At 54.6% G+C, this 24,168-nt stretch overlaps 3 protein-coding genes across 8 annotated transcripts; 2 read left to right on the top strand and 1 right to left on the bottom strand.

The window, feature by feature from the left end:
• The first annotated feature begins 2,015 nt into the window (after positions 1-2,015).
• SEMA4G (semaphorin 4G) lies at positions 2,016-13,998 on the top strand. Its single transcript, XM_021700238.2, has 15 exons — positions 2,016-2,096; positions 5,017-5,496; positions 5,594-5,742; positions 5,975-6,037; positions 8,719-8,817; positions 8,934-9,027; positions 9,177-9,290; positions 9,495-9,664; positions 9,741-9,910; positions 10,205-10,349; positions 10,485-10,707; positions 11,105-11,220; positions 11,356-11,519; positions 11,684-11,745; positions 13,159-13,998. Exons 2-15 carry the CDS (start codon positions 5,373-5,375, stop codon positions 13,986-13,988), a joined length of 2,523 nt encoding a protein of 840 aa, XP_021555913.1. The 5' UTR covers positions 2,016-2,096; positions 5,017-5,372; the 3' UTR covers positions 13,989-13,998.
• Positions 13,999-14,373: 375 nt separating this feature from the next.
• On the top strand, positions 14,374-22,420 carry TWNK (twinkle mtDNA helicase). 6 transcript variants are annotated; one of them, XM_021700232.2, is made up of 6 exons: positions 14,374-14,541; positions 19,112-19,238; positions 19,426-19,666; positions 19,820-19,927; positions 20,239-20,380; positions 21,245-22,420. In XM_021700232.2, exons 1-6 carry the CDS (start codon positions 14,374-14,376, stop codon positions 21,563-21,565), a joined length of 1,107 nt encoding a protein of 368 aa, XP_021555907.1. In that variant the 3' UTR covers positions 21,566-22,420. The 6 variants fall into 6 exon arrangements, with proteins under 6 accessions (XP_021555907.1, XP_021555908.1, XP_021555911.1 ...); XM_021700233.1 differs by having other exon boundaries at positions 14,443-14,576; XM_021700236.1 differs by lacking the exon at positions 14,374-14,541 and adding an exon at positions 17,458-17,516.
• MRPL43 (mitochondrial ribosomal protein L43) lies at positions 15,497-17,516 on the bottom strand. Its single transcript, XM_021700237.2, has 3 exons — positions 17,133-17,516; positions 16,937-17,043; positions 15,497-16,801 (listed from the first exon to the last, which is right to left on the bottom strand). The coding sequence occupies exons 1-3, from the start codon at positions 17,261-17,263 to the stop codon at positions 16,560-16,562; spliced, it is 480 nt and encodes a 159-aa protein (XP_021555912.1). The 5' UTR covers positions 17,264-17,516; the 3' UTR covers positions 15,497-16,559.
• Positions 22,421-24,168: the final 1,748 nt, after the last annotated feature.

The following is a 24,168-nucleotide window of genomic DNA, read 5'->3' on the forward strand; positions in this document are numbered from 1 at the left end:
TAGCCCACTGGGCCCCTGCAGGCTAATCTCTCTCCTGTCTGGTACTGTGGGGCTAGCAGTCTTCCTGCCCTCCCTCCACTGTCACCCCCCAACCCACTTTCCCACAGGACTGCAGATTTCTTTTTCTTAGCCATGTCTTTCCTGGGCTTCCCAGCTTGGACTTCCTTCATCTATTAGGATTTTCTTCTGTGGTGTCTCCCAACTATTTGCTGACTTCTCCCTTCTGTTTCCCACTAGGAACCCTCCCATCTCATCACATTAAACTCACTTTTCTCTTTCACATCCCTTCTTTTCTGCCTACTCCCCCAATACACGTCTGTGCACAAAATTGCACATTTATGCCTTTGATAATTCCCCTTCAGGTTTACCGTTTCCCTCTTCTCAGGCTTTCCCAGTACTGATTATCTGTAAACACAAGAATGAATTTCAAGGCCAGTCACTTAACCTCTTAAAGCCTGTTTTCTCATCTATAAAATGGCGGTGTTAATCCCTCAGGATAGAATGAGGGTACAGTTTTTAAAATGAAGCTGGGTAGTCTTTGTGAGAGTGTGTGTACACTTTAACATAAGCATTTCTCCCCAGCTACCTCCCCCTTCACATACACACATCCTATTTACAGAGTGCTGGGGGAGGTGGGAGTGTAGCGTGGGCCCTGCTGTCTAGCAATCTGCAGTCACACACAGCAGCAGCTCAAGCTACAAGATTGTATATGATGAAGTGCCAAACAGAGCTTTGGGGAATTCAGGAAAGAGAGATGACATGTCTTTCCCAGGGTCCTTTTAGTTAAATGACAGCCATTTGAATCTTGTTCACCCTCCTTCAGGCCAATGTGCATCTGCCTCTTCTCCTAGCCCCTGCCTCTCCAGAGTTCAGACTCTCAGGCACATGCAAGAGTCAGTTACCTTATGTCCCTGTAGCCTTCAGCATTTTAGTCCTGCTCTTCGACCCACTACAATAATGTCATGGATGAGGGAGGGGGAGGATCAGGCCAGGTCATGGCTAGAGCCCCAGTTTGATTCAAACCCTAGAGGGGTCTTTAACAGCCCGTGAGGCAAAGGTATAGCCCGAGTTGCCAGGAAACTGCAGCACCAAAGGTGGCTTGGGAGGACCATCCTGGACCTCCCCTGGTTGGGAAGTTAATTCTGAGGGGGGCTTTCTAGATTGCTTCTAGGTGAGGTGACTGAGCCTAGGAGGGAGAGGATATCTGATTGCCTATGAGGAGAGTTAACTGGAAGACCTGGAGTAAGAATGATGTTCAACATGAGCTGGAAGGGAAGGCAGTTATCTGAGTGACCCAGTCAACCGGAGGTAACTGGGTCACTGAGGAGGTAAACCCCGGTTACCATAAGGTTTGGTTGAGTGGACAAGTGCAAACCCTTGTGGCTTATTTATCCAGAAAAACAGCATTGTCTTTGTGAACTTCTGGTCAGGCCGTTACTTCATCCCACCAAGCCCGACCCTCTTAGACTTCAGGCTGAAGGACCAAGCAGCTGGAGGCTCTTGAGCTGGGAATCCAGACCCCGTTGTGTGTTCAGAGCTGCCCCAACGCTCGGCCTCCACCAACTGTGGCCCACTGCACCCTAGGCAGAGAGCAGAAAAGAGTGGCAGGCGCGCAAGAAGTGAGGTCCAGATTAGAAGACAGGTTAGAGGGCCCTCGGAAAGTTAAGCGCCCAGAGAACAGTTTTGTAAGTCCCCAACAGTAGACAAGTCGGAGGGGTCCTAGGGCTAGGAGGGGAGAGAGGTGGGTTTTAAGCCCGTCGAGGGCGCATGGCGTGATGAGGCCACCACCAGGGGGCGATACGGGGGCCACGGCCCTTGGAGGCGGAGGACGCCAGATGCCCGGAGGCCGTGGGAGTCTTACCTCAAACCTTTATTGTGTAGGGTGGGGGGCGCAAAAGAAGAGAACGGCGCCCTTCCCTGCACGCCACCCAGTCGGCCCCGCCTCCCTGGCCCCGCCTTCCAGCCCCCGCCCCACCCCCGGCTCCGCCTCCACCCCCACCCCGCCTCCGGCCGCGGCCCCTTCCTCCCGCAGCTGGTGCTGTGGGGCCGCGGAGCAGCGCGTCGCCGTCTCTATGGCCAGGGATCCGAGCGCAAAGGTGAGAGAGGCAGGGAGTGCGGGCGGCGGCGGGGCCTAGGCCGGGGGGCGGAGGCCAGGCCAGGCCTTCCCCACTTCCATTCCACCCTCCAAGCTGGGCCAGGCCTTTCTCAGAGCCAAGTCTCCCGGTCCCGCATAAAGGCTCCTGGGGGGGCGCGGGCCAGGCCTCGGGCTGTGCTGGGCACAGACCCGCCACCGCGGAGTCGGGGACCCGCGCGGGGCGAGGACCCGCGTGGCGAACAGTGTTCCCTGGGATCTGGGTCACGTCTCCTGGCGTCCGGCGGGATCGAAGGAGAGCTTGTCCTCAAGCTGCAGCAGTAGAGACTGAGATGAGATCTGAGGAGAGGGAAGACGCGCGGACTGTCCAGGATGGTGGAAGAGAGGGTAGCGGGGGAGGGGCTCTCAGGCCAGAAAGACGGCCATCCTAAGGGGCAGAGGGGGATGCCGCCTACACTAAGCAGGTGGACATCTGGGATGAAGGTCGAGAGCCTGCTGATCCAACATCGATCCTGTTTTGGGGGGGGGTGTCTCCCCTCAGTTTCTTCAGCCCTAGGATCTAATAGTCGGAAGGTGACCAGAGTTCAGGGGGCTGGCCCTGGGGAGGAACCCAAACTGTGGAACTGGGGGTGGAGTGTGGGGTGTGGACTGGAGACCTTGAAGCCTTGTGGCCACTGGGGGAGGAAGGGCAGCAGCTCCGCCCCCCCGTTTAGCCCCGCCCTCCCTCCCAACAGGTTAAATGGGGGTTGAGAGCCCCTGTCCAACTCCCACATCTAGAACAGCAGTATATACATCGGAGTAGAGCAGCGCTAAGTTACACGTTCCATTCCATCCTTCCCTTGCTAAAGCTAGGGGCCTCCTTTCGCCTGGGTTAGGTACCCCCTCCCTCCTTTGCAGAGAGGCCCATCCCATCCGAGCATCTGAGGTCAGATGCCTCCCCACATCACTACACACACACTTAGAATCTGGCCTTAAAATTGGGACTTTGGGGAAGGGAGGGAGGGTCTGCTCTGCACCTCAGTGGATACTGACAGCCTCCAAGCCTGCAGTGAGAACTGGACCCCTATTTGTACATACGCTTGAAGCTTGTCTCTGCATACATGTAATTGTGTGTTTGAGTACTGCGTGAACACACATTTACTTGACCCTTCTGTGAACATGAACATCCCTGACCTCCTGTATTGGTGGGTTTGTGTGCATGTCCCTACACATATGTGTGTATGTGCTGGACCTTTCTGTGAATAGGTGTACAGTCCTTCATATGCACATGTGTAGGTTTATAACCTTCCTTGTCAATCTCTGAGGCTGTGTAACCTGCTGAATGAATGGATATGACTATGTGAATACAACCTTATTTGTCAATGTGTATGAACACATCTGGCAGGCCCTTTATATAAACATATACATGCACAAACCTCCCTGTGAATGTATGTTTGCATGACTCTCCTGTGAGTACATGTGCTCACAGCCCTTCTGTGAACATGTGTGTATGTGCACCTATTGCATGCACATCACCCCTCTCTGGATTATGTGTGACTTTTGCCATGAACCACACTCTGAGTGGTTCCTCTGACCTGGGGTGTGTTCCTCTTGCCCAATCCTAGGGACTGATACCTCATAGCCATAGGGCTCCCCCCACTTCTGCACTAAGCAAATAGGAGGCCCCAAAGGTAAACAGGTGTGCCTCCACAGTGAGAGGTGGGGCATGGGCAGTTTGCCTGGGACTTCCTGCTGCCCAGCCCCCACACAAGGAGTGGATGCCCTTTCTGTGGTCCAAGGACCCTCTTCTCTCCACTCATACTACATTCTCCCCTTCTGGGCTCTGACCACTACAGTGCTGACCTTTACCTCTTAAATAAATGCTCCAAATTTCTGTTCTCCCTCTGGCCAGTTCCTGGTCCTTCCCTTCTCTTCAAGGCCACATAGTTAATATTTGACCTGGAAAGGAGGGGAGAGGCCAGTGGCCCCTGTGGCCCTGTCTGTGGGTGTCTGATGAAATTGGGTGGATCAGGCTTCCTTCACACCCAGCCCAGTCAAGGAAGCTTTCAAGAGCCACCTCAGAGATCAGGCCTATTACAGGGGTCACAGAAGGCCTGTCACCTACTTCCACCCCATCCCCAACTGGTTGGCTTGAGTGTCCCGGTGTGGGAATAGTCTCCAAGATGTGCCAGGGGAGGTGGCAAAGAACTCAGGGATCTCATCATTCACCTTTTCCATGTTGCTTATGTTTCAACTGGTCTTGCACACTAGAGCCTCCGGCACAGACTTTACACCTATGCAACCAGGGGGGCCCAGATGCCAACCCCCCCCATGTCTATGAGTGCCTGTTTGCAGGTAGGGGCATGTGTGGATGCCTAGCCAGAGGGTGCAGTACAGACTCGCATGGGCAGAGTAGAGATGTGCACCCCCTCGGAGAAGAATGCTGAGGAGGAGAAGTGTCTAATTAAAGAGAAATTCCAGAGGGAGCTCTCAGGCCAGGGAGAAGAAAAAACAAAGAGAAAACAGGACAAAATAAACAAAGGCCCATTAAATGTCTCTGCCCAGCCTTCTTGCATAAGGCACCCCCACAGGCAGCAGGGGCAGCTGCTGTCCCAAGTTTGGTCTCATTTTTGCTAGGAGAAGGCATTCTCCCTGAAACGGAGCTCTAGTCGAGATGGAGACCTAGCTTAGCTTCTGACTTGGTCAGAGGATTGCCATTACTTTGGGTTTGGGCTGGGAGGAGTCTAGGGTCTTGTAAGGAGGGCAAATTCTGCCCAACTTGCATCAGAGCAGAGAGGTAGACAGAATGACAGTGAGCTGATCCTGATGTGGGAGTCTGTGGGCCTTCTCCCACCAGTGCCCCCTGAAGTCTGGGGGTAATGCCATCTACCTTCTACCCACACACAGATAAAAGAGCTTTTTTTTTTTTCCTGTTTTTTCTTCAGAAAACGGACCTCAGAGAACCAGGACTAGTCCTTCTGTCGGGGCAGGGTGACCCCATCAGTGACCTACAACCCCTGTATGACCCTACAACTCCCTCCCACCATGGAGTTTGTATTTGATGCAGAAAGGCAGTGTGTGATCCATCCCTCCCTCTGACCTCTAACCTGGGATTCCATGGCCACACAACCCTGTGATTCCATGTCCCCTCGATTCCAGGACCCTCCCTGGCCCCATGACCCCTGACCTTCCAAGTGACCTCTCTGGACCTTGACCCCCGTGACTGTTCTTCCCATCATCCCCTGTGACTCTGGCCTTGGCTCCCCTTGGGGGTCTTACTGGTCTGGGCCTCCCAAGGAAAATGTGGGGGAGGCTCTGGCCCCTCTTCCTGAGCTTCCTCACAGCAGCTGCTGTCCCTGGACCCTCACTGCGGAGGCCATCCAGAGAACTAGATGCCACCCCGCGGATGACCATCCCCTATGAAGGTTAGACACCCCTCCCCCAACTTGGAAAGGCAGCGGGAGCCAGGTCTGGGAGTAGAGAGGCAGCCCCAGGGCCGGGCTCACTGCTCCCACTCTCCAGAGCTCTCCAGGACCCGGCACTTCAAGGGTCAAGCCCAGAACTACTCAACACTGCTACTGGAGGAGTCCTCCGCAAGACTGCTGGTTGGAGCCCGAGGTGCCCTGTTCTCTCTCAATGCCCGTGACATAGGAGATGGGGCTCACAAAGAGGTTAGCCCCCAGAGCCTGGAGTACCTGGAAGGTCTCCAGCTTTATAGCCCTCTGGTCAGATAGTACTGCCCTTCCCAAGCCAGGTCTCCTTTACCATCCAGTGGCACTCCTGAAACTTCTGCACCTCAGTTTCCCCTGTTTCCTGCAGTCCTGTCACCTGGTCCCACAGACAATGGTGAAAGAGACGGGTACTGGGGTTAGCACATCAGCCCATTCCTTTCCCCGTCTCCAGATCCGCTGGGAGGCCTCCCCAGAGATGCAAAGCAAATGTCATCAGAAAGGGAAAAACAACCAGGTATGTGGTCTGCCCTGTCCCCAGCTCCTTTCCTTCTCTTCATTTGGGGATGTCAGGGTTGGTGGGGACACAGATGGAGAGGTATGGATCAGCCAGTCAGTTGGAGCAACCACAACAAACACGTGAGTGTAGCTGGAGTGGCAGGCCCTAGGTGCAGCACTTCTAAGCCAAGCATCTGGTGACCTACCGGCTTGGCCTATAGTGCCCTCTTAATCTCTTATGGGCTCCTGAATAATAATCATGAGAGCAATAAGTAATCTCTAGTAAATGCTGACTTAACTGTTATCTCTCCTAATTCTAAAATAACCCTATGAAGTAGTTTTATCCTCCATTTTACAGATGTAAAAAATGAGGTTTGGTCAAGGAATCGCTCAAGTACCCGGTACACCATGGAGGGGTGGTAGTGAATTGCTAGCTCTTTCTGGCTAAAGAACAGGGTGTCTGCAGGGGTCCCAGGTCAGGCTATGGAACAGATGCCTCTGGGGGCGCCCGAGTGGCTCAGTCAGGTTGAATGTCTGACTCTTGGTTTCAGCTCAGGTCATGATCTCAGGGTCGTGGGATGAAGCCCTGCTTCGGACTCCCCACTCACCTCAGGCTCCTCTGGTTCCTGGGGCTCCCGCTCAGCAGGAGTCTGCTTCCCCTCTCCCTCTCTCTCTGCCCCTCCACCCACTCATGCTCTCTCCCTCTAAAATAAAACAAATAAAACTTTAAAGAGGCCCCTCTAAGAGACCCCATCAAAGATGCCTGCTGGTACAGCATGTGGCATGGGCAGAAAGCGGGGCTGGTGAGGCAAGTGGAACCCAGGTCACAGAGCACTGTAAGTGCCCAGCTCGGGGGATGGCTTTTACCCTGTGACAACGGACACCCTCATCACTTGGTACTTTATAGACTCTCCAACTTTAGTGTGCACATGAAGCCCCAGGGTATGTTATAAATGCAGATGCTAACTCAGTAAGCCTGGGGAAGGGCCCAAGATTCGGCAGTTCTAACAAGCTTCCAGAGGAAACTGATGCTGCCGGTTCCTAAGCCACACTTGAGGTAGCAAAGCTTTAGGACAACACTTCCCAAAGCATGTTCTGAGGAACGCTAATTTTCAAAAGAAGGGCTTAATGGTCACATGAGTTTGGGAAGTGCTGTATGCTCAATCCCACAATGCACAGCAACATCCTTAAGGCTCTGAAAAATCCCCTGGAAAGGCAAGTTTTAGCCATGATTTCCAACTTATTTGACCACAGAGTTCATCCCTCACCCCCTTTTCTTATATAAACATCTTGGGGAAACACTACTACAGGAATATTAATCCTGCCCCAAGCACTAGAAGGATTAAAATAGAGTGAGTCTGGAGGCAGGAAAGACAACGGCGGTTGGGAGCATCATGGGGGTCAGAGGAGGGAGACCTGAGCAGGCTAGTGGAGAGAAGGGACAGATACACCGAGGGAGGGAATGGGATGAGACAAAGGGGTCTGCATGGATTCAAACTCTGGGTAACAGGCAGGAGGAAGAATCATTAACAAGGCAAAGAAGTCAAGGTGTCAGCTTACCGCATTTAATGGGCAGAGAAGAGCAGTGTGGCTGGAGGGGGTGAGGAAGGGGCAGAGCCCTATCATGCAGGGGCAGAAGTGGTGGGACTCCATGTTCAGGACTCTGGTGAGCCACCAAAGTTTTTTTAAATACAGCAGTGACATGATTTGGTTTACATTTTTAAAATATGCCTTGGAAAGTGGGTTACCAGAGGGTGCTGATGGGTAGAATATCTCTGGAAGGAGACTGTAGACAACGGTAACAGCAGTGCCCTTTGAAGGCAACAGGGATAAAAGGAGATGCTCTGTTTACAACATATCCCTTTGTACCTTTTGAATTTTACACTGCATACATGTATTCCTCATTCACTGGATAAATAGGTAGCTTTATAGAGTGGCGGAGGCTTGGGAGAACAGTCAGGCAGTCCCTAAATTTGTGCAGGGAAGAGGTGACAGCGCTAACGTGGACTAGGGTGGTGGAGGTGAAGGGGAAGTGGACTACATCTGGAGACACTTACGACAAAGAATCCTGGAGAAGGACTGAATGTAGGGTGAGGGAGTGGGAGGCAGCAAGCCTGACTCCTGGTATCTAGACTGAGTAATAGGATGGATGGATGGAATGAGGCGGGAAAGACTGGATGAACAGGTTTAGGAGGGAAGATGCGGGTTAGGGAGGACCGAATGAGCTTGGTTTGTGACGAGGTGAGTTTGATGTGTCCGTGGACTATCAGATGGAGAGAGGGCCAGAGCCTGGGGATAGATTTGGTAGTGTCACCCCAAAGGGTGTGTGGGGGCTCCAGGACGGGGGCACTGCTGAGAAGGAGATGTGAGAGAAGCATCTCAGGGTGGCGGGAGCCCTGGGGGCCCCAGGACTGGGGATGCGGAGGCCTGCGGGTAATGCAGGAGAAGCTGGCTAAGTGTTTCAGGTAATCCTAACAGTGAGAGAGAAGCAAGAAGAGGGCTCATGCCACTGGGAAGCCAAAGGACAGTGAGTGCCAGGGAGTAGTCTGTGTCCCGGACAGTGAGCAGGCCCACTGGGATCTCAGAAAGAACCACGTCCCGTGGTGGGGGCAAGAGCTGGACGACAAAGCTGGAATTTTGATTAATGGAAAAGGCCTCTAAGCAGGCTGGGGGCTCAGCCCTCCCCCACCCACCCCACAGACGGAGTGCTTCAACCATGTGCGATTCCTTCAGCGGCTCAACGCCACCCACTTCTACGCATGTGGGACTCATGCCTTCCAGCCCCTCTGTGCAGCCATTGTGAGTATGCCTGCCCCAGCCCTGATTGCTGGCCCGTGGCCCCAGACTGGTCTGACCTTGGGCCACACCCCTGCCTGTCCTGGAGACCACTGACTTCTGGCCCCGTATTCCCCCAGGATGCTGAGGCCTTCACCTTGCCAACAAGCTTCGAAGAGGGGAAGGAGAAGTGTCCTTACGACCCAGCCCGTGGCTTCACAGGCCTCGTCATTGGTGAACATGCTGTCCTCCCCACCCCGGCCCCTCACCCACCAGCATGCTACTTGTGGGACATGGATCCCGTTGCTAGGACTTGCCACCCGTGTGTGTTATGCGCCTTGTTGTATGTGACATGTCTCATGCTTAGCATGTCTCTGCTCCAGATGGAGGCCTCTACACAGCCACACGGTATGAATTCCGGAGCATCCCTGACATCCGCCGGAGCCGCCACCCACACGCCCTGAGGACTGAGGAGGCACCAATGCACTGGCTCAACGGTCAGGAGATTGAGGCACAGGATGCTGGGCGGGGGGGGGTGGGCAGGGGACTGTTTCTTCATCTTTACTCCCTTGGGCAGTTGACCGTCCCCTCCCTAAATTCCCAGGTGAAGCTGTCTATTCCTGTGTGGTGCTGACTGAGGGGTGGTGGTGGAGGGGATCCCCAGCCTGTCTCAGAGGCCACTTGAACTGTCCAACCCACAGATGCTGAGTTTGTCTTCTCTGTCCTGGTGCGGGAGAGCGAGGCCAGTGCAGTGGGTGATGACGACAAGGTTTACTACTTCTTCACGGAGCGTGCCACTGACGAGGTCCCCAACAGCTTTGCTCAGAGCCGCAACAGCCACCGTGTGGCCCGTGTGGCCCGTGTGTGCAAGGTGAGTAGGACCAAGTTCAGGGCAAGAGTGTAGAAGCTGAACCTCTGACGCTGACCCTGTGTCCCTGCCTCCCCAGGGAGACCTGGGAGGAAAGAAGATCTTGCAGAAGAAGTGGACCTCCTTCCTAAAGGCGCGTCTCATTTGCCACATTCCCCAGTATGAGATGCTACGTGCTGTCTGCAGCCTGGACGCTGACGCCTCAGCCCGCACGCACTTTTATGCGGCCTTCACGCTGACCACACAGTGGTCAGTGCAGGGACAGTGGGGAGAAGAGGAACTGGGGACAGCATGGGGGCTGAGCAGAGGTCAGTGAGGATACAATAGGATCCCTTGTGGGGAGGCTGGCTGCAGAGAGAGACTTTCAGGTACACTCAGTTAGCCTGGGGCCAGAGGCCACAGTGGCCTACTGACCCTTAGGAGAGGCCCTGAGGCCTAGAGCTGGTGTCGGCCAGGGTAACAGCGGGCTTCAGGCTGGGCAGGTGGCAGGGGGGCAGGTTCCACTCAGTGTGGCTCAGCCCCTTCCCCTATGTCCCTTCCTAGGAAGACCCTAGAGGCCTCAGCCATCTGCCGCTACGACCTGGCCGAGGTGCAGGCTGTCTTCGCAGGTCCCTACATGGAATACCAGGATGGTGCCCGGCGCTGGGGCCGCTATGAGGGTGGGGTGCCGGAGCCCCGGCCTGGCTCAGTGAGTGCCCAAGCCTAGGGTCGGCGCTGGGTGGACAGAACCCCTGGGAGGGGCAGAAGGATCTAGCCTTGGGGGTGGCGGGGGACGGGCAGGCAGTAGATTCCTGAGGCTCGCCACCTCTGTCCCCCACCCCAGTGCATCACAGATTCATTGCGCACCCGCGGCTACAACTCATCCCAGGATTTGCCATCCCTGGTCCTGGACTTTGTGAAGTTGCACCCACTGATGGCCCGGCCCGTGGTGCCCACACGTGGACGGCCCCTGCTGCTGAAGCGCAATGTGCGCTATACACACCTCACAGGGACGCCTGTCACCACGCCTGCCGGGCCCACCTATGACCTGCTCTTTCTGGGCACAGGTACTTCTGACCCCTGGTCTGAGCCCTTTGGTAACTGAGTCCTTGATCCTCGTTGACCGCTAATCCCCTGGATGACTTTTGATCACAAAACCCTGGTGGCCATTGATGTTGATTCTTCATTGAACACTCACTACTGGTCCCCGATGACCACTGGCTCTGGGTAACTGCTGAATCCTGTCACCAAACACAGTGATATTTGACCCTGATCACTAATGCTTCTGAACCCAGTCATTTCTGCCATGACTAGCCCAGAGTTCCCAGCGTCCATGAGGAACTGCTACTGCCTGAGTCCTTGTCCCTGATCTCATGACTCCCGAGCTGCTCCCATTAGGCTATTGCAGGGGACCAAAACCAGATTCCACTGTTGGGTTCTGACCCTCTGTCCACTCCGTACCAGTCGATGGCTGGATCCACAAGGCCGTGGTGCTGGGCTCTGGGATGCACATTATCGAAGAGACGCAAGTGTTCAAGGAGCCCCAGTCTGTGGAAAATCTGGTCATCTCTCCAATGCAGGTAGCCTCTGACTCATGACCCTCAGTATGGCTTTGCCAGAATAGGGGGAGGGAGTGGGTGGCTGGGCAGTGGCCGTGTGTGTCTGTAGGTGGGAGTTGGGGGTGTTGCCAACCAGCTTTGCTCTCTGGCTCCCAGCATAGCCTCTACGTGGGGGCCCCTAGTGGAGTCATCCAGCTACCACTGTCTAGCTGCTCCCGCTACCGCTCCTGCTATGACTGCATCCTGGCCCGGGACCCCTACTGTGGCTGGGACCCCAGCACCCACACCTGCACCGTATTCAGCAGGTCCCAGGGGAGCAGGTGAGAGGTGGGGGGGGGTGAGGGTCCCACGTTAGCGGGGAATCAGGGCCTGAGGGGGGAGGAAGGCCTGCCGGCTGTGGGGGACGTGGGGGCCGTTGGCGACAGCCCCACGGATGCTGCCGCTGGGGAAAACTAAAGCTCAGTTCCCCCGTCCCTGAATCCAGGACAGCCCTGATACAGGACATGGAGAGAGGCAACCGAGGCTGCGAAGGCAACAGGGACACAGGTAAGTGACCTTCACAGGCTGCACAGCCCGTCCCCTCTACACTGATTGTCATTTACCTGTACATGTGTGGCTCCGAACGGCCGCGTCTGTGGGCTTTCGTCCAGGACGTCCCAGCGGAGTGTGGCAGAGTAAGTGCTTCACAGACGGTTGTTGCCCAAAAGAACCATAAATGAGGAGACAGGCTCAAGACATGAAGTCTTTGTCACTTCTGGAGCTTATAGCCAAGTTGGGGGGGGGGGGCAGACAATTAAATGATCACCCAAATAATTATTTCATTGGTTTTTGTTACAAAAGGAATACTAACAACTATGACAAGGGTTTGAAGCATAATGGGTACTTCCCTGAGGAAAATCAGATGACTGAGCTGATGCCTGAAGAGCAAAAGTTAATCGCCACAGCGAACATGTACTGAGTACTTACTCGTGACAGGTGCTGACTGAACACTTACACACACGATCTCACTTACTCTCCCAGCATCCATGGGAGACAGGTGCCACGATCCCCATCCCCATGAGGGGCAATCTCTCTGAGGTCCAGAGAGAATAAGTAAACTACCCAAATTAATAAGCTATTAAGTGGCAGGGTCAGAATTCAAACCTGACCCCAAGCAGCCTGACTGGAGTTTGTGCTTTTCATCACTGCTGTGCTCTTTCCTCCAAGTGAACCAGTGGAGGGCACAGAGAGGGGGGTGACACCCGAGCAGAAGGAACAGCAGGCAGGTGAGCTTGGTGTGTTTGAGAAGGGGCTGGAGAAGTGGGCAGGGACCACATTGAGGGAGGGGAGCGGCATAATCAGTATGGTGTTTTTAAAAAGATACCCCACTGCTGCATGGAGAATGGATTAGATGGGAGCCAGAGTGGGCCAGCTTCCCCAGTTGGGGAAGGAGAGAAGTGAACAGGTCTGAGATGGAGTCTGGAAGCAGAATCTTGGTGAGGGTTAGATAGAGCGGTGAAGAGGAGAGAGAGGCAAGGGAGACTCCCATGTTTCTTTCTGACTTAAGCAGCTGAGTAGCTAGTGGTGCCATTCACTGTGATGACAATTCAAGGAAAAGACCTGGTATAGTTTGGGAGGGAGGCTTTGGCCTTAGTTACTGTGCCGTATGTCCAAGAGGCCTCACACGGAGATGCCCTGCAGGTGGAAGATGTTAGAGTCTGACGGTCAGGAGAGAACCCTGGGCTAGAGGTCGAGATTACCAATCACTGGCAGGTAGCAGGAATTGAAACCACTAGGAAGGGCCAGTGTGAACCTTACATGGGAGCATGAGTGCAGGAGACCTTGGTCAGTTGTCACCGTGATTCCAGAGTCTGTGCTTGGTGCTAGGGACGCTAACAGTGAACCATCTGGCCTGCCATCTCCAGTGCCCTCCCTGAGACAGACAAGCATTGACCAGTCCTGTTTCTCACCCCCCTCCAGGACCACCACCACCACTGAAAACCCGCTCTGTGCTCCGAGGGGATGATGTCCTCCTGCCCTGTGACCAGCCATCCAACCTGGCCCGGGCCTTGTGGTTGCTCAATGGGAGCATGGGCCTGAGTGATGGGCAGCATGGCTACCGCGTGGGTGTGGATGGGCTGCTGGTGACAGACATACAGCCTGAACACAGTGGCAACTACGGCTGCTATGCTGAGGAGAATGGCCTCCGCACCCTGCTGGCCTCCTACAGCCTCACAGTCCGGCCGGCCACTCCTGCCCCAGCTCCACAAGCCCCTGCCATGCCTGGGGCACAGCTGGCCCCTGACGTGAGGCTGCTCTATGTGCTAGCCATCGCTGCCCTTGGCGGCCTCTGCCTCATCCTAGCTTCCTCCCTCCTCTATGTGGCCTGTCTTCAGGGAGGCAGACGAGGGCGTCGAAGGAAATACTCTCTGGGTCGGGCTGGCCGGGCAGGGGGCTCTGCTGTGCAGTTGCAGACTGTTTCAGGCCAGTGTCCTGGAGAGGAAGATGAAGGTGATGATGGGGAGGGGCCTGGGGGACTGGAAGGTGGCTGCCTCCAGATCATCCCTGGGGAGGGAGCCCCAGCCCCACCGCCTCCACCACCCCCACCCCCACCGGCTGAGCTGACCAATGGGCTGGTGGCTCTGCCCAGCCGGCTGCGCAGGATGAACGGCAACAGCTACGTGCTCCTGAGGCAGAGCAACAATGGAGCGCCAGCAGGGCCCTGCTCATTTGCCGAGGAGCTCAGCCGCATCCTGGAGAAGAGGAAACACACGCAGCTTGTAGAGCACCTGGATGAGAGCTCTGTCTGAGCCCAGCTTCCTAGGACAAATGCTCTTCCAAGCCAGCCTGTCTGCCCCAGGCCGGGCTGCTGCTTCCCCAACACAGCCACTCTACCTTCACCCCCCTCCCCAACTCCAGGCCCTTCTCCCAACTTTTTGATGTCCCTGTAGGGCTGGCAGAGTCAGGCCCAGCCAAAGCCCCCTCCTCAGTCTCCACAGACCCATCTGTGAGCAGCCCAGGCCAACCGGTGCTCCTCAGAGGTGGGTACTCCCTCAGGACCTGGTATTCTGTAGACCCAGTCCCAATTCCTATTCCCTTAACCCAAGCACTTGGGAGGAGAGGATGCCATTCTCCTGCCCCATTTGTCTGCTCAAACCCTTCCTCTTTCTCCCAGGCAGGGCTCTGCAGGTCCAGATGACCTCCATGTCACCACCCTCTGCACGGCCCTATGTGCTGGACGGTCCCGAAACCAGACGAGACCTCTGCCAGCCACCAGAGCCACCTGAGCCCTGCGTACATTCACACGTGCACATGGATGAATGTCCATCAGCTGGGCTGCAGGGCCCCCACCCCCATCTCCTGGTGCATTCTTGTGTTTCATCTCTCCTGGACTTTGGGTACCCTTCCAATTGCCACATTCCATCCTATCTAGTCCTCTCCCCTAGTTCCAACCCCATGTGGTGACCTCTTTGGCAAGAGCTTGGGAACAGGCCAGCCTGGGGAGGTAAGACTGTGAGACTGTGTCATTCCCCTCTTCTTCCTTAATGTGCAGCCCTCGTGAGTCAGCCTCCCCACCCCCTTGGTCACTCTCAAGAGTGACAGACAGAGCCCCAGGCATGTCCCTTCACGCACATGTGCTTACATTTCCACATGTATTTCTGAGCCTCCCTTTGCTGCCTCGGACCTGTATCTGTTGGGTTTGGTCCATGGACATTTCAGAGGGAGAGCCCTCTCCTGTTCAGCTGTCCTCTCAGACATTTCCCTAGGACGGGTGACCAACACTGCAATGAGCCAGCCTCCCTTTTGGGGACCAAGCATTTGCTACCCCTAGACCAGAGCAGGGGGAGATCTGAGGTCTCATCAACCTGGCACATGAAGCCCGTTCTTGGAACTATGCAAAGGGCAGAGGCTGGGAGTTTGGATAATTGGCTCCCATCCCTGTCCTACCTCACCGGGGCACTTTCAGGGTCCAGGGGCCTCTGAAGTTTCCATTGATATGGGACAATCAAATCCTGACTGAGCTCCCCCGTTCTCCTTGGGTGAGGATGACTGTTATTTTTGTAGCCGAGAACGTGGAATCCCCACGGATTTTTACTGCCCTTCACCCAATCTCTCCCACCTCCACCCCACAATGAATGTATTTATTGTGAGAACGGCTATACTTCTTTAGGAATGCCCCCACTCACCACCCAGGTGGGCAGAACAGGCATGAGACAGAGTGGGGAGCCTGGGCTCAGCTCCTCCCCCTCCTGTTGGTTAATAAATACCCTCTCTCCCCACAGCTATGTGTGTTCCGCTTGGTCTAGATTGGCCTTCCCTGATCACCAGGGGGCAGGCTTCTGAGCCTATGGAAACAGTGCTGCAGGGTTGGCTCTGCTCCCTATAAAACCATTTGCAGAGAAAACTGGGATCCTCAGCTTCCATCTGGCTGCCCTGGGCAGGTACACAGGCCTTTATAAGGTTCTCACCACTCACTGAGCATGGTGATAAGGGCATGACAAAATTACAGCTGTTTAAGAATTCATACAAAGGTTTCTAGGTTTCTACCTCTTGACTCTCTTCCTCACCATTCCTCCCCCTTGTTTTAGCTAAGCCTAGAAGATGCTCCCTGTTTATTTCTCTTGCTTGTCCACAAGAAGCTTTTCAGTACCTCCCCTCCCCCAACAAAGGACAACATGAATTCCTTTCTGCAGAGGGGCCTGTCTTGGGGAATAGTTAGGACAAGGGCAAGCTTGTTACCACAGATCTGACCTGAGAATCACTCTCCAAGGGTCAGGACTAGATTAATCACATGGCCTTTGATACTAACCATCCTGAAAGGTTATATGTTCCGCTTCTGGTTTTAGAATAACGAAATGTGAGGTTATATTTAAAATCTACACATATTTCGAAGACCTCAAGTGTAACCTCGAACATGTTTATTAACCTCAGTTTTCTAATCTAAACATTCACACGGATATAAAGTGATTATCCTAATGCCAGGTCCACAGCAGGGTGGAAGATGCTAGCTCTCTAGCTCAATGGTTACAGAAAAAGGACACGGGGGATTCTTCAGATGCCAATCTTGAAAGCGCTCGCTGGGATTTGAGATCACTGTTATCAATCTGGATTTCAGAAATGCCTGTAATATCCTCGAAGAGTCAGGTTTCAGGGATATCAAATGGGGAAGAATTAGGAGACGAACAAAGTCACTGCCCTGCCTCATAAGCAACGAAAAGACAGCTCTTCTTTATCCCAAGCAAAAGCTTTGGCATCAGTTTCCCTTTTGGTGGGCTCTATCTGCCTGTGTGGACTTGGAATCCCCTGAACCCAAAGAGGAAGAACCACCTCCACTGGGGTAAGAGTCCAAAGCCTGGGTACTGGAGCTGGTGGGCAACTCTTCATGGCACTTGCGCCTGGGCTAGGGCAGCATCTTGGACCTCTCGCGGGCGCAGCCCACCCAACGTCGTCGGTTTGTTGGTGAAGGGGTGCCACTGGCCCTGGATGCTAGGGCTGTCCGTGTGGAAGGGCTTGCGGATGCGGATCACGTCCAAGCCCGACTGGTCGGCCAGCTTCTGCACCAGCGTCGTAATCTCCTCGACTGACTTGCAGTGGATGCTCTCCTCGCGCACAGCCCCGTTAACTGGCCGAAGGAAGGGGGTCGGAGGAGAGGAAGCGGATGGATCAGGGGTCAGACCAGAGGAAGGCGAGCGGGCCCAGTCTCCACCCCCGCAACCCGCCCCCAGGCGCCCTCCAGCCCTCGTCCGGCCCCACTCACGGTATTCGGCCACTACTCTGGGCACACAGCACGGCCGCGAGTTCACGTATATCACGACCCCCGGGTTCCGTCGGGCGAAGTCGGCCACCTCTCGTTCCACGAACTCCCTGAGGAAGCCGAGAAGAGTAAGCACAGCGACCCCTGACCCGGGGCGACCTCAGCCCGGAGAGCACCCCACGCCCTTCGCCCAGTTCACCTGGCGCCACGAGACGACGGCGCATCGCGGCTGAGGCTAAAGCTGAGACGCTGCAGCTGCTGTACGTAGCGCCCCAGCCCGTTATGGAGGACACTGGCCAGGAAGCGGCTCGGGGTCCCGCGCGCCGTCATGGCCGCAGCGCCCAGGTCGCCCAGGCCAGCCTGGAGGGGCGGCGGGGGTGGGGAGCGAGACGAACGCCGAAGCTTCCGGTTCCGGGAACACCCGCGGCCGGGAGTTTTGCTTCCGCGGCCGCGGCGCGAGGCGCGCCAGTGAACCGCGTTGCGGGCGAGAGGGGCGAGGGGAGGGTAGTGACGCGCGGTCTGGGTCGCGAGCCGCGCAGCTTCTGTCAGAAGAGCCGAGGGAGGACGCGGGCGCGGGGGCGAGGTGAGCGCGGGGACTGGCGGGAGCCGCCCGGTGGCGCTCTGGTCGTGGCGAGTCCCCTTTGAGGGAAGGAGCGGCGAAGAGGGCCTCCCCTTGGGGGCTAGCGCGTTGGGGTCAGGAACGACGCAGGCGGCGGTAGAGATGGCAACGACGAGGAGATCCCTTGGCCGGGCGGGAGTGGTGAAGAGATGATCTAGAGAAAGTAGAGCGGTGAGGCGGTGGCTGTACGGGGCCATAGAGGTAGAGAGCCGGATAGAGGCCCACGGACGTGAAAGATGGGCGTAGATGTGAAGTAGGAATGCAGAGGGGCTGAAGAGGGTTCAGAGAGATGTTTATGAGGGACAAGTTGGAAGAAAGAAGCCACCTCGAGTGGGCTCTGTAGAGTGTGCTGTGCAGAGGATCCCTAGGGTCTGACCTAGTGAAGGCACCCAAACCAGGGACGGAAAGCATTTCAATTAGTGACTTCCTCGATTTGACTAGGAATGTGGGTACTCCTTCGAGGTGGGTACCCCCTCCGTATCCTGCTACCCCTGCGTGGGGAGTGGATGGGTCGGAGGGGCCTGCCCAGAAGCTTGGTCCCAGGCTCTCCTCGAAGACGGTACAGGAAGGAGGCTCTCCCAGCCTTGGAGGTACCAGTGTTGCCTGTAACTGCAACTGAAATCCGCCAATATTTGAGGGCACATGGGATCTCCTTCCAGGATGGCCACAGCTGCCTGCGGGCACCGAGCCCCTTTGTGAAGGCCTTGCAGCCCAAGGACCAGACTGGTGCTACTGCTTCCTTCAGCCTTTTCATTGACAAGACCACAGGCCGCTTTCTCTGCATGACCAGCCTAGCAGAGGGCAGCTGGGAAGACTTCCAGGCCAGCGTGGAGGGGCGAGGGGATGGGGCCAGAGAGGGGGTCCTGCTTGGTGAGGCCCCAGAAGCTGAGGACAGTGAGGAGGTCCAGAGGATCTGGGACCGAGCCATACCTCTCTGGGAGCTGCCTGAACCAGAGGAGGCCCAGCTGGCTCGTGTGATGTTTGGCCTTACCAAAGTGACAGATGACACACTCAGGCGTTTCAGTGTGCGGTATTTGCGGCCTGCTCGCAGCCTTGTCTTCCCTTGGCTCTCCCCTGGAGGTTTGGGATTAAGAGGCCTGAAGCTACTAAGTGCTGAAGTCCAGGGAGATGAAGTGCACTATAAGGAAACCACCATTCCCCGGCCTGGTGTCTACCACAATCTGTTTGGGTTACCACTGATCAGTCGGCGAGATGTTGAGGTGGTACTGACAGGTCGAGAGCTGGACAGCCTGGCCTTGAACCAATCCACAGGACTGCCCACCCTTGCCCTACCCCGAGGAACTGCCTGCTTACCCCCTGCCTTGCTCCCTTACCTTGAACAGTTTCGACGTATTGTGCTCTGGCTGGGAGATGACCTTCGGTCCTGGGAAGCTGCCAAGTTGTTTGCCCGAAAACTGAATCCCAAGCGATGCTCCTTGGTACGGCCTGGGGACCAGCAGCCCCGTGCCCTGGAGGCCCTGAACCAAGGCTTAAATCTTTCTCGTATTCTGCGTACTGCCCTGCCTGCGTGGCACAAGTCTATCGTGTCTTTCCGGCAGCTTCGGGAGGAGGTGCTAGGAGAACTGTCAAATGTGGAGCAGGCAGCTGGCATCCGCTGGAACCGCTTCCCAGACCTCAATCGTCTCTTGAAGGGACATCGGAAGGGGGAGCTGACAGTCTTCACAGGTGAGCCCTTGGGAAATCACTACTTGGGGTAAGAGGCAAAGGATCAGGCGACAAAAGCATGTGGGTTTGGGCCATGGCAAATCTTAAAGAGGAGGTTTCTCCCAACTTTGAAGCCCTTGCTCCAGGTCTTGGTTTTAAGGGTAGAACTTTCCTCCCTCACCCAGGTCTCTGTTCAACCCCCCTGCAGGGCCAACTGGCAGTGGAAAGACGACATTCATCAGTGAGTATGCCCTGGATTTGTGTACCCAGGGGGTAAACACACTCTGGGGTAGCTTTGAGATCAGCAACGTGAGACTAGCCCGGGTCATGCTGACACAGTTCGCTGTGGGGCGGCTAGAAGAGCAACTGGACAAATACGACGAGTGGGCAGACCGCTTTGAGGACTTGCCTCTCTATTTCATGACTTTTCATGGGCAGCAGAGCATCAGGTAAGATTCCAAGGCCTAGGGTTTTCAAAGAATGGAAGGGCAGGAGAACAGATCCCCAACAGAATTTTCAGGAATGCTGGCTTTTCTGCTGGGATGGTTTAAAGAGACTACTTATAATTGACTCTTGAATTCATTGCCTTTTCCTCTTCCCAGGACTGTAATAGACACAATGCAACATGCAGTATACGTCTATGACATTTGTCATGTGGTCATCGACAATCTGCAGTTCATGATGGGGCATGAGCAGCTGTCCACAGACAGGTGACATCCTCTTGTCTCTCTGGAACCCACTTGAACATGCAATTCTTCTCACACAGTTGGCCCCTAGGCATGCACACTGTACTCTTTTGTTTTCTGACATGTGTGTTTGCACACACCACCCCATACGTATTTCTGTCTCATAGAGGTGTGGGTTGTGGCAGTAGGAAGTATGGATAGGGACCTAAGTGTGAGTCCTTGGGTAGAGTGGGTTGGGGCGGTTTGTGGGGAGATGTGAATGAATCACGTGTGGGGATGTTCTTGTCCTTCTCTCTGTGTCTGATAATGTCTTTACTTTGATGGGGTTGGGGCAGGATTGCAGCTCAAGACTACATCGTTGGGGCCTTTCGAAAGTTTGCAACAGACAATAGCTGCCATGTGACACTGGTCATTCATCCCCGGAAGGAGGATGATGATAAGGAACTGCAGACGGCATCAATTTTTGGTTCAGCCAAAGTAAGTGGCCTTTAGAGGAGCCCAAGTTTTGGAGAGTAGAGGGGACAGGTGTGACCAGGGATGGCCTTCATTCAACCTTAAACCATCTTGACTGTCCACCTGGAAGAGGCAGGAGACAGCTGCCTCTGGGGCCATGACATGAGGAACACATGTGCTAGGAATATAAAGGCTGATAATAGTTGGTCCTTTGCCTTCACATCGGAGCTCACATCGTCCAGTGGGGAAAATAATGAGACAGTGATTATAACTCAGTATAAGAGCTATGATAGGCAACATAGGTATTTGGGGAACAATGAGACATCTGAGTCAGCCTGGACATCTGGAGAGACTTCCTTGCCCATTCGGGGAGAGGAGGTATCAAAAGAGGTTGGGTTGAGTTCTGGCAGACAGTAATTGTTAAATAATCGAATAAATGGGAGGGCTTTCTGGGCAGCAGGACCAACCCGGTCCTGGAGCTTCCAGGGCTATGCTGAGTGCCTGTTACATGCTAGGCCTGGGCTGGGCACAGGGAATCCAGGGTGAGGAGCACAAACTATGCCACCATGGAACAAACATGGAGCTGGGGAAGAGAGTGACACAGAAGTGCAAAGATGGTGGTTCTTTATGGGGATCAAGAATGGTCTCTGATGAAGTGTGACATTCAGACCGAGACCTGAACGATAAGCTGGGGTTGAGTGGGGTGGTGAGCTGTGGAGAAGTGTCACAAGCAGAGGAGTCCGGGGCAGTGAGGTAGTCAAGGAACTGAAAGACAGGTGGCCCCATCATCATGGTCAGTAGTTCAGGGAGCTTTGCCATTCTTCCCTGGACCTTCAGCCTTCCTTTCTGCTTCTCACTGCTCTTCCTCCTTCTGCCCCCATCCCCCAGGCAAGCCAAGAAGCGGACAACGTTCTGATTCTACAGGACAGGAAGCTGGTAACTGGTCCAGGGAAACGGTATCTGCAGGTGTCCAAGAACCGCTTTGATGGAGATGTAGGTGTCTTCCCACTGGAATTCAACAAGAGCTCTCTCACCTTCTCCATACCACCAAAGAGCAAGGCTCGGCTCAAGAAGGTCAAGGATGACAATGGGCTAGTGACCAAAAAGCCTTCTTCTGGCAAAAAGGGGGCTGTGCCCCAGAACTCCAAGACTTGCTTGGGTCAGGCCCACCACCCCTACCAGCCAGACCCCTCCAAGCCCTCAAGGTGAAGGCAGTGCAGAGCTGGACACTGAAATGAGCCTGACAGAACAGGCTGGGACACAGACTTTCTTAGCCCCTGCTAAGGCTACCTCTGTCCTGTGGTCCTAAGCTAGGGACCCTCCTCCGTCAGAGGGGCCTAACCTAGGGCAGAATTCCATACTGAGAGAATTCAATTTAACAGATATCTGAGAGCCTCCAGTGTGCCGTATACAGCACTGACAAGACAGGTGAGGCCCCTGCTTCTCTAGAACCCACGATCTGGTAAGGGAGACAAGAAAAATAATACAAAACAGTGTCAAACAGTGAGGTATACTATGAAGAAAAAACAGTAATGCAGTAATGCTTCCAGGCTAGTTTAAGGTCTGAATAGGTATCTCTAAGCAGAGGACCCTGGAGATGGGGCCTAAAGAACTAGGATTGAGCCATGTGAACATCTGGAGAAAGAGGGATCCAAGCAGAGGGAAAATTAGACACAGGCCCTGTGGTGGGAATGAGCAAATTGAGTGCAAAGCCCTGGGTTCAGGCCCCCTGAACCTGGAAGGGAATAGAGGACTTCTTGCCAAAACTCCAGCCTAGGTTTCTGGAGCCACAGGGTGATACACGGTGGGTATCAGACTCTACTGCCTCCTCTGGACCCTGCCATGTGGTGGCACTCGCTACCATTGGATCCTAGGTGCTTGGCCCTGTAATATCAGGGCCCCAAAGGTGGAAGCTGGCTGGAGAAGAAAGCTGTGAACCCAGAGTGCCTGCCACCTGGACACTGATTCCATGTTATGCTGCCTCAGACCACTGGAGTGGACACAGTCATGACTTTTTGTAGAGCCTTTTCTAGTTTTACTGAAAAAAATTTTCCATTGCCTTTGTTTCTGTGTTTTTTCTTATTTGTCCACCAGATGTCTCCCCAGTCTATAACTGGATTTTCCTCTTGATTTGAATAGGGAGTCTTTGAGCTGTGCACTCCCAAGGAAGCAGGGGCATTAAAGGGCCTTGACCCACACATCCCTTTACGCCTCTTCTTGGCTTAGGGATGACAGGATGGTGCCTCTTTATCCCTATCTTCCCTGAGGATCTCCATGTAATCCCTGGCAGAGGTGTGGGTCACTGGGCCACATGCCTAGGCCCTGCCTGACCGGCTGTCCCTAGGTGATACGAGCCACTCACTGACCTCTCAGTGTGGACACATGCTCAGTATCTTATCTGGCTCCCCATCCATTTCCCTCGTCCTTGTACACTCGGTATTTCTCTTACGTTCGTATGTGTCAGAACTCCTGGGACTCTTTAAAAATGCAGAACCTAGGGCCTACTCTCTCCCCAATAAACACGCACACAGACGTTTTTAATTCTGAAGGTCTGAGGAAAGGTACAGGATTCCTCATTTTTAACAAGTACTGAAGGAGATTGTAAAGTTAGAGGCCTTGTCAGAAATAGTCCTAAATGAGGGCACTTTCCCATCTCACTTCCTGTGATAGCCTAAAGTCCCATTTTCTCTTTAGATTTGCATGCAAGGAGAGTCAGAATGCAAGATGTTCTGAGGGGGCTGGGGAGAAGGCTTTTGTAAGGGTGAGCAGAGGTTTCCTGCTCCCTTGAAGCAGGTCTGCCTTACCAAGTTCTCCCAGTCCACCTAAGGGGGCTGCTTCTGGGGCCCTGTGGAAGGCTCTGGGGTCTCTGGTCTGTTGTATGTGAGAACTGTGGCTACAACTGTCTCCTGAAACAGACCCTGGAACAAAGCTGTTCTCTGGGGAAGAACCTGCGGGGGAGGGAGGGGGTAGCTCCTCCAGGGCCTCCCTTCTTGGGGGTCTCTCCCAGACTGGCTGGAGCCAGGCCTCCTAATCCCGCAGTAATCATTCCCAGCCGCTGGCTGGTCTATGCCTCATCCAGGATCTGTAACACTGAACGTCAGCCATACCTTCCAGATGCACGCCACCGGGTCATTCCTACCTCTAAGGATTCTGGTCTACTGGGAACGCCTGGTGTGTTCTCAGGAAATCCTTGAGGGATTTCCATTAGGGCCTTTGTGAGGTCTCTGCCAATTGGGGATAGAGGGATAGATACACACTTGCCTGTCTGTCTTGCCCTACACTCCTAGCAGACTCCCTCCCACACAGCACAAACCAGAATGATGGGAGGCGAAGTTAATGCTCCCCCAGCCACACCCCCTACACACATTCCTTTGCACACCTGTCTTAAACTCCTCACATCAAGACTAAAGTATGTTCAGGAGTCTCTGGAGCCTAGAGAGCAGTGGGGGATCCCTGGGTCCTATGTAAGGTCCCTGGGAGCCACGTCCCTATACCCAACCAGAGTGGATTGAGGCAAATTACCTGGGCTCTGCCTATATCCAATTGAATGTTAAGAATCTCCCTGAGAGTTCAGGAAGGGCTTGGCCAAGCAGGGTCCAGCTGGATCTGCAGCCCTGTCCTCAGATTTAGTGTCATTTTTATCTGTGAGGGGGCATCTTGGGTCCTCCAGTAGCTTCTTTACTACAGGTGGGTTTGAGAAGAGACTAAATTCACTGGACTCCTGCTGCCCAAGTACTCAGGCTGCAAGTATGGCCCAGATACCTGTAGATACCACAGTCTGTGCCTTCCCACAGGCTGCTTTGGGTGCCACG

Source organism: Neomonachus schauinslandi, chromosome 6, assembly GCF_002201575.2.
Source record: "Neomonachus schauinslandi chromosome 6, ASM220157v2, whole genome shotgun sequence".
NCBI classification, from domain to species: domain Eukaryota; kingdom Metazoa; phylum Chordata; class Mammalia; order Carnivora; family Phocidae; genus Neomonachus; species Neomonachus schauinslandi.

Bases quoted from the DNA above. Each gene is read 5' to 3' on its own strand.
- SEMA4G (XM_021700238.2), top strand. From the start codon at position 5,373: ATGTGGGGGAGGCTCTGGCCCCTCTTCCTGAGCTTCCTCACAGCAGCT. The intron at 10,350-10,484 runs GTGAGTGCCCAA...CCCCCACCCCAG, and splicing joins CGGAGCCCCGGCCTGGCTCA to TGCATCACAGATTCATTGCG. The intron at 11,520-11,683 runs GTGAGAGGTGGG...CCCTGAATCCAG, and splicing joins AGCAGGTCCCAGGGGAGCAG to GACAGCCCTGATACAGGACA.
- MRPL43 (XM_021700237.2), bottom strand. From the start codon at position 17,263: ATGACGGCGCGCGGGACCCCGAGCCGCTTCCTGGCCAGTGTCCTCCAT. The intron at 17,044-17,132 runs GTGAACTGGGCG...CGGCTTCCTCAG, and splicing joins CCGTCGTCTCGTGGCGCCAG to GGAGTTCGTGGAACGAGAGG. The intron at 16,802-16,936 runs GTGAGTGGGGCC...TCCTTCGGCCAG, and splicing joins CAGAGTAGTGGCCGAATACC to TTAACGGGGCTGTGCGCGAG.
- TWNK (XM_021700227.1), top strand. From the start codon at position 17,996: ATGTGGGTACTCCTTCGAGGTGGGTACCCCCTCCGTATCCTGCTACCC. The intron at 19,667-19,819 runs GTAAGATTCCAA...TCCTCTTCCCAG, and splicing joins CATGGGCAGCAGAGCATCAG to GACTGTAATAGACACAATGC. The intron at 19,928-20,238 runs GTGACATCCTCT...GGGTTGGGGCAG, and splicing joins GAGCAGCTGTCCACAGACAG to GATTGCAGCTCAAGACTACA.